Below are 9,147 nucleotides of genomic sequence, written 5' to 3'. Positions count from 1 at the left end.
TCGTATGTGTGATATGGATTGGATCCACTATATGTGATACAGGGAGGAAGAGCACCATACATAGGGTGCACACACATGTATTAAAGATGAGATACACCATATTATGGTGTGTACATGTCTTAATTAACATGTGCTTATTAAATGCTCAAATCCTATTGGATAAGAGTTATGAGAGATCCTATTGGTTGATTTATTCTAATTTCCTATTGGTGGAAATTTAAAAAGGAAAAGAGAGAATTTGAGTTGGAGAAGGTTTCCTATTTCTAAAAGTCCCATTGGTTATTGGTAACATTCAATAAGAAAAAATCATTTTGAGTATCCATGTGTTTTACATGTTTAAGAAACAAAGAGTTTTAATTGAATTTAGTTTCCAAAATCAAGGGGACACATACAAGGGAACGAATTGCTAGAGGGAACTCTATAAACGGAGGGGATGGGTGGACAATTTGGATTACTTGCACAATTTGGAAAGCCATATGCAAAATTCGTCCAGCCCATCTCCCCTCCCAATTTCATTTTTCTCCTTTCTTTTTCCCGCTTCTAGTTTTGTTTCTAGTTCTTTAGAAGAACTTGAAAGCCTTATTGGTTTTAGTTTGGGAGAGGATTCCAAGTTCTCTCCTATTTCTCCTTCAACCGCACGGTTTGAGAAGCCACTACTTCGACTTCCGGACCAGCTTGGGTTTCAGAAACGTCGGGTACCTAATGGGGAGTAGATCAAGCAGAGATTGGCAGTATCGGTCAACCAATTGGTAAATGTCCTTAACCATCCGAATTTCAATTCATAAACATTGATTAATCTAGCAACTAAGATCTTGGTTCAGTTGGTGGATCGAAAAGTTTTTGTTTTTAGCTCAATCTTGTTTCTGCCGTGCATATTGATTCCACTGCCGAGTTTCAGTCAAATGAGCGCTTTTCTATGTGAGAGGTACTAGTGATTATGCTATCACATATGAGAAGGATTCGAAGTCGTTGCATGGTTTTTTTTATGCAAGTTATGCTAATGTTATGGACAAAGGAAGATCTATTATGGGTAATGTATTCGAGTTTAGGAATGGTCTTATTAGTTTGATGTCAAACTTGCTACCAACGGTTGCATTATCCTGTACCGAGCCCGAATACATGGCGGCAATGGAATCTTGCAAGGAATCTGAAAATAAATATGTGTAGGCCTAGGTGATTGCAACCCAAAGGGGAAGCGAATTAGATTTATAAAATTGTGCCCTTTTAAAGGATTGATTAAGAAATTAAATCAAAGAAAATTTTAACAATAAACACAAAGAACTTAAAATCAATGCACAAGTAAAGTAAAGGAGATAAGGGAAGGAGTACAATGAGATTTAATAGGGGTTCGGTTTAAAACCCCAGACCTACATCTCCACCACAACTGTTGATGGTCACTAAAATCTGTTCTTAACGGTGAAGATCAAACCAATACAACGAGGTTGCTCTGCGCCTCAACACTTGTCGACGGAGACGGATCTATGTCTCCCAACACTCACCTTCGGAGAAGGCTCTGCATCTCTGATTACTTGCCAAATATAAGATTAAAAGAATGAAGGAATGCATTGTTCAAAGGCAATTACACAAGATGCTCTCATAAAGATATACAATTTTAAGCCTTGAATCCAATCCCTCATAAGATTTCTCGAAGAGAGGCACAAGGAGTGACTTTTCACTCAAGAGATGCTTTAAGTGTATATTAGAGCTTGTTGATTTTGTCTAAGTGGTTTGAGAACCCTTTTATAGCCAAAAACCCAAAAACTAGCCATTTGGGACACCCCCAACGGCTCTGTAATGGATAGTTTAAACTAGCCGTTAGGCTATTTAAAATACTTGCAAAGTCACTCACGGTGGACCGCCAGAGGCTCTCTCATGTTTTTTAAGGGAAAAATACAGACACACCCCCTTTAGTTTCTAACACATTCAATTCTAACCCTGACTTTCAAAACGTGACAAGTACACCCCCTGAAGTTGTTTTAACGTGACGGAGTAGATGGCGAGGTAGAAATGACCAAAATGCCCTCGTCTTCCCCAACTGAAAATTAAGGTTTTCAGACTTCAAAACTGAAATTAGGGTTACTTAAAAACTGAAATTAGGGTTTGATTCAAACCCTTGTTTATTTATCAACATAAACCCTCGATTTAGGAGTTTTATTTATCTTCATTCGCACCATTATCATGAATTGCACATAAACCCTAATATTTTAGGGCTTTTTTTGTTTTATTTTTTTTCTTGAAATGTGGCTTTGATGTAGCCATGGGTGGGGTTTCATTGTTTGTGGTGGAGGTGACGGCGGTGGCCGGAGGTGTCGGCGGTGGCCGAAGGTGGCGACGGCAGCAGTGGAAAATGGCGTAACCCTAATCCCTCTGCAAATGAGGGTATTTCTGGCGTCAAAATATTAACCATGGTTAGTTTTAGTCTTTCTATCAGGTTAAACCGACGGACAGTTGAAGGAGGGGGTGTACTTGTCACAAATTGAAACCTCAGGGGGTGTACTTGTCACGTTTTGAAAGTCAGGGTTAGAGTTGTCAGAAACAAGAGGGGGTGTAAATGTATTTTTTTCCTTTTTTTTATATCAGAATGGCACCGGTCGACCGACCATGTCTCGATCGACCGTCCCCCCCTGAATTTTGGCCATTTCATATTTTCCTATTGTTTTGCCTTGGGAACTTGGTCCGCTTGATTTTCTTCATTCCATTAGCTTACTTGGGGTATTTTAACCCTCTTTTGATGCCTTGTTTGGATCCTAAGTGTGGGATTGGATTTTACATTCTATTTGACACAAGACTTGACTTTTGATCTTCTTCAAATTGTGTCTTCTAGTCCCTTTCAACTTCGTGGATCTCCTCTTGCTTTGACTTTGAACCTTGACGAACCTTCAACTTAAATAACAAACACAATTAGTACATATAATCATTTGTGTTTTGAATCATCATAAAATAGAAGATAGCCAAGGGTTGAACAATTAGGCTTACATCTCCCCCCTTTTTTGATGACATCATACAAGGGATTTTCCAATAAAATATGTTTTGAAGTAAATGATATGCCAACTTAGAACTTTAAAACATAACACCAAATTTCTTTCCTCCTTTGTCATCCACATAAAGAAGAGATGAGAGCATATCAAAATATCAAGGGGTTTTGAAATATTAATACATAAGTTTTAGGTTCGCCTTAGTCAAATAGAATTTAAAACTACAACTCCCTCTTTTTTTATTTAGAAATTCAATATAAGAGGGGGTTTTCAAAAAGAAATTGCCAAGGACTCTAGAATTTTCATTTTAAGTTCAACCTTCGGCTTAACTCATCATCTCAAAATGATTTTCAACATTCATTTTCAAATTGTAAAGATTTTTCAATTTTTAGCTCCAGCCCCTAAATCTGAGTAAAAACTCAAACAATGATTCATGTTGGAGCTTTTAGAACCCAAGTTTTATTGGGTCCATTCCTTCTAACCCATTTAGAATATTGATTTCTATGCTCACATTGAAATTTATAATGTCCATAACATCCACAATAGTGACATCTTATGGATGGGTTAGCATGCCTTCTAGATGCAAAATATGTTCTATAGTAAGTTGTGCATCTAGATCTTTTAAGAATAATGTCTACAATTCTATCCCCATTAATAAACCTATTTAGACATATTCTCAACTTTTCATTTTCTCTTTTAAGATCTTGAATTTGGTTTAAAAAATCATTAATTTCTTCTTGATTTTCCCTGTTTGAGTATTTATTAATTTTCATGATCACTTTTTAATTCAACAATTTGATAAGAAAATTCAAGAATTAATCCCTCATTTTCTTCCTTGAGGGTTTCATTTTCTTTCTTCAAATATTCAAGTTCTTTACTAAAATCATTTTTGGAAGAAGGTTCAAACTTTTGATCTTCTTCAAAATATTATGATGAAGACCTTGTTTATGTCTTGTGATAAGTGAATCCTTTTGAATATCCTGACTATGTCTATTGGTATATTTTGATCTCAGTTACTTGTGTTTGATCATGCTGCTTGTAAAATCTCCACTGTGAACTTTTGAAATACGCGACCATGCTTCTTGTTGCATATTTCAGTTCCAGCTTCATTTTTAGTCTAGGTATGTGATTTGATCTTGTTTGGTTCGTATCTTGGGAAAATGATTCTCTGATTACTCATTCTATGCCTATTTTACTTCACATTGCTCCTTGCCTCCTATTTCGGCTTTTATAATTGTGGCCATGCTTCTCATTTCAGTTTCGGTTTCTACATGCAAATTTTGTATGTTCTATTTTGGCTCTTATCCATTTGTGGTAATATGAATCCCTGATTATTTACCTTGTGTTAAGCATATTTTGTGTGGCTCAAAATTACTTGTGTTGAACCATCAGAATGTGTAGTGTATCCCTCACTCTAAGTTTCGGCTTCACTTTGACTTTCTGTTGCAGCCTTCTGTTTCCCTACCATGCTAGACCCAGCTAGAGTAATGCTTGTTTACTATCTGAGCGTTAGCTCACTCGTAGTTTAAAATTTTCAGATATTGAAATTGGACTTGTGCAAAGATCTGGAGTGGGAGCGTACCCTCGTTTTATTTGGTCAAAGGACTAGTAATTTGCACTTGAGCGTGTATACATCTTTTAATAGTATTGATGGATATCGATGTTTTAGTTTGAGAGAGAGAGAGAGAGAGAGAGAGAGAGAGAGAGAGAGAGAGAATTCATGAAAAACAAGACTGTATATTCAATCAATCGCTTGATTGTCCCATTGACATTCTCAAACTGTATTATTATTACGATTTTAAGAAATGCAAACACCAAGTTTGCTTATTCAAATACACTATTGTAGTTAATGCATGGGATCCTTGTCGGTAGTTATCTAGTTTTTGGGCCCGAACTGTGCCTGAAGAAAATCAACTACTTTCTTGTCAAGTTGGAAGGCCTTGGCGAGAACATCATCGGAGATGGGCAGGTTTGATCCGAAGACGGCATTAGCTATGGTGATCACACCTGGGTTCTGACTTGCCAGAGCGGCAATGGCCACCGCATTGGTCTGTCCAACATTGAATTGGAAGTGAATGAGACCTATTGGAAACACAAACACATCACCCTTATTGAGGACCTTTGATATGAGCCGATTTTCGCCATTTGCAAGGTTAGAGGTGACGAAACCAACGAGGAGGGTGCCCTCTTGAACTACAATCATCTCAGTGCCCCTTGGGTGTGTGTGGGGAGGGTTTAGTCCATAGGGTGCAAAGTCTATGCGAGCCATGGAGATGCCAAGAGTGTTGAGTCCTGGTATTTGGACCACGTTCACTGCGGTCACATTGGACCCAACTCGGTTATTTGTGTTGCGTGGCATGTCAAGCCCTGGGAAGAAGAAATCGCTTGCTTGAGCGAGCATTGGGTCCTTGCAAACCACGCCATTGACTAACACTGAGAAGGAAAAACATCAAAAAAGATCAGCCAATAAAAAAAAACATAACCCATGCACGTAGGGCCGGTGTCCACACGCAGAGTAAATGCAATAACAATATTTCTCAAGTCATCTAGCCAAACCCCACAATACCTACCAAAAATGGAATTGAGTTTGCACAAACACGTGATTATCATGATACTAATGGAAGTTAAATTGAGAAATAAAAAAAAAGCATTTGTACCTGGAGACATATTGTCAGCAACACAAAAGTCCTGTAGAGGACTGGGATCAGCGGCAAAGGTAAGAGAAGATGCCAAGGAAAGGAGTACAAGTACAAGGAGGGGAGTAGCCTTCTCCATTTTATCAATCTAAAGAAGAGTATTGGGTGCAAGTGTTTTGACGGTGTGGAAGAAGCTTAGAAAGGGTGCATATTTATAGCAGAGAGAGAGAGAGAGATAGATAGAGAGATGCATGGCTTAGGGGTCATGTGATTTCATGGAAATGGTCTTGTTACTACCAAATCAATACACGGTTTAACAACTACGCTATCTAATCTAATTTTTTATCCAAGTAGATCTTTTCCAGCAAAGAATAGAAGCAATCATCGGACTTGTTTTTCTGTGTAAATTTTGTTTTTAATATTTTGAAATGGTAAGATCTAAATTAATAAGTGGAGCGAGCCCCACGAGCTGGTCGTAAGTATACAAAGAAAAATAAAAAACGACATATTATGCAGGAAGAAAACCAAAGATCCAATTCACTCCATCTCTCGCAAAACCGTCCGCTACACTATTAGCCGAGGGATGGACATGCTGAAATCAAACTGGGTGATCTCCCACACGGCCTCAAACAATGCCTACCCTATTTATACCATGTATATATTCCCAAAATACTTACCCATTTGATTGCTAATTTGCAGACCTTTTTTTAAGGTTGGCCAATACCACTCTAATTAGGAAATTGATTTTTCCCGACCCCTCTTCAGCATTTCCTTCTCCTTTTGTTAATCTTTTCTTAAGAATGGCTACATTTCCACCTTTTGTTTGCCTTTCTCTGAAAATAGTCATTTCCAAGAAAGCACAAACAAAAGGATGGATATGCTGAGGAATGAGGTAGAAATTAAAATTTCACTTGTAATTATTAAAAAAAACTTATGGCATCTCTAAAATTTTTTATTTTAGTTACTTCGTTATTAAAGATTTTTTGCGAAATCTTAGTTAGATTGTAAATAAAATAATAAATATATTTTAAACTCCTTTTACCATTTGGTTGTTTTTCAAATATGCAATTTGAGAAAAAAAAATGGCGTCGATTTTCTATCGTTGAAGCTGTTGATCTGGTGGACCCCAACTCACACCGAAAGGCCATCCATCATCTACGCTAAAACTATGGTAGGATGATCCTAACCCACTGATGGCAATTTTTTCAAAAAACGTCTTAAAGAATTTAAAAACGATTTTTTCAATAACTTAATATCATAAATTTTGGGGGCAACTAAGACGCCCTTATCTATATATTTGTACCAATATGGCTCCAATAGTATATCTACTACTACCTAATACATCTTTTTTCCCAACTTGACTTTCATTAGGTTGGATAATTTAATTAAGGGAAAATTACAGATACACCCCCTCAAATATGGTAAAATTCCACTTCTAACCCCGTGGTATCAAAGGTACCAAAGACACCCCCTTAGTTTTCAATAATGCTTGTTATATGACGGGGTGTACAGGAACGAATAAATTGTTAGGGGGTGTCTTTGATGGATTTTGAACTATAGGGTGAAAAGTAGGGGATCTACTTAAAAATGTCAGAAAGTTGAGGGGTAGCCTTTGGTACCTTCGATACCACGGGGTTAGAAGTGGAATTTCGCCCTAGTTGAGGGGGTGTATCCTGTATTTTTCCCTTTAATTAATGCCCTATTTATCTGAAAAAGGGCACCACTTATTTCACCCATCTACTTTTTACCGACGAAGCAGTCATTTCCTTTTTCTCTCCCCTTCCAGGATAAAATCACCCCACTCTACTCTACAGCTGTACAATACTACATCAAGCAAGGTAGGCCCCACCATAGGATGATCCAAACCATCCATTTGATTGATCCCAACTTAATTAGGTTGTGCTCAAAAAATCATTCTGATAGGATGATCCTAGCCCTCCGATCCAAACCGAGATTTTAATTTTTCCCCTCTATTTCTCCCACAATTCGGTTATTCGGTTATAACTGAATAACCGAATTTTTATTCGGTTCGGTTTCGGTTACCGAAATTTGGTAACTGAAATTATTTCGGTTACCAAATTTCGGTCTATTCGGTTCGGTGAAAACCGAATAACCACCCCTACCTACAATTGGGCCTTAATGTTACTGTAAGACCTGAACCATAGGATGATCCAAACCATCTATTCGATGGCCCACAACTTAAATAGGTTTCACTCCAGAATATCATTTTCAAAATATCATTTTCAAAGGATGATCGCAACCCTCAAATCTATAGAGGTTTCTCTTTAGATCAGAGGGCTAGGATCATTCTTTGGAAATAATATTTCGCGGTGCAACCTATTTACGTTGTGGGCCATCGAATGGATGGTTTGGATCATCCTATGGTGGGACCTACCTTCCTCACAAATTAAAACAAATTAATTATTGGGCCCACCAACAGTTCATGCACGTTGGAGAGAGAGAGAGACACCGGATTGGAGTAGTGTTGTATCGGTTAAAAGTAGATAGGAAACATGCTTTATGGATTGGCCGCGAGATACAAAGTCAAAGTCTTATTGAAAGGCTATTTCGTGTGTGTTAAATACATTCAGCAATATAATAAAGTTCTTTTGTGTTCTGTTCTCTTCTGTGTTTCTGTATTACTTGTTCTTTAAATTCTACAAAGTGGTATCAGACCAGAAAGGCTGGGGACAATTTCAAAAGAAGATCGGCACGGGTTCGGTAAGTTGGCAATATGGCAGGCAATACCAATTCTTCAAGTTTTCAGCAAAACGTTCCTTTGTTTAAAGGTGCTAATTTTCAGTTTTGGTCTACTATGATGAAGACATTGTTTATGTCACGTGATATATGAATCCTTTTGAATATCCCGACTTTGTTCATTCGTATATTTTGATCTTAGTTACTTGTGTTTGATCATGCTTGTAAATCTCCACTGTGAACTTTTGAAATACGCGACCATGCTTCTCGTTGCATGTTTCAGTTTCAGCTACATTTTTAGTCTCGGGATGTGATTTGATCCTGTTTGGTTCGTATCTTGGCAAAATGATTCTCTGATTACTCATTCTATGCCTATTTTACTTCACATTGGTCCTTGCCTCCTACTTCGGTTCTTATTATTGTGGCCATGCTTAACATTTCAGTTTCGGTTTCTACATGTAAATTTTGTATGTTCTATTTTGGCTCTTATCGATTTGTGGTAATATGAATCCTTGATTATTTACCTTGTCTTAAGTATACTTTGTGTGGTTCCAAATCACTTGTGATGAACCCTATGTGAATTTCTTTGTGATGAACTATAAAAGATAACCATCAGAATGTGTAGTGTATCCCTCGCTTTAAGTTTGGGCTTCACTTTGACTTTCTGTTTCCCATCAGTGGGTTAGGATCATCCTGTTGCAGACTTCATGATCGGTGTGTGTGTGTGTGTGTGTGTGTGAGAGAGAGAGAGAGAGAGAGAGAGAGAGAGAGAGAATTCATGAAAAACAAGACTGTATATTCAATCAATCCCTTGATTTCCCCAGTGACATACTCAGACT

General features: G+C 37.6%; 1 protein-coding gene across 1 annotated transcript; it reads right to left on the bottom strand.

Moving 5' to 3' along the window:
- Positions 1 to 4,851: 4,851 nt before the first annotated feature.
- Positions 4,852 to 5,750, bottom strand: LOC143883201 (germin-like protein 8-2). Its single transcript, XM_077386551.1, has 3 exons — positions 5,633 to 5,750; positions 5,145 to 5,408; positions 4,852 to 5,057 (listed from the first exon to the last, which is right to left on the bottom strand). The coding sequence occupies exons 1-3, from the start codon at positions 5,748 to 5,750 to the stop codon at positions 4,852 to 4,854; spliced, it is 588 nt and encodes a 195-aa protein (XP_077242666.1).
- Between the last annotated feature and the right edge of the window lie 3,397 nt (positions 5,751 to 9,147).

This window comes from Tasmannia lanceolata, unplaced genomic scaffold (assembly GCF_043159265.1).
Source record: "Tasmannia lanceolata isolate RefF3 unplaced genomic scaffold, GAP_Taslan_0.1 ptg000008l, whole genome shotgun sequence".
Lineage (NCBI taxonomy): Eukaryota > Viridiplantae > Streptophyta > Magnoliopsida > Canellales > Winteraceae > Tasmannia > Tasmannia lanceolata.
This window is presented reverse-complemented; position numbering and strand designations above follow the sequence as displayed.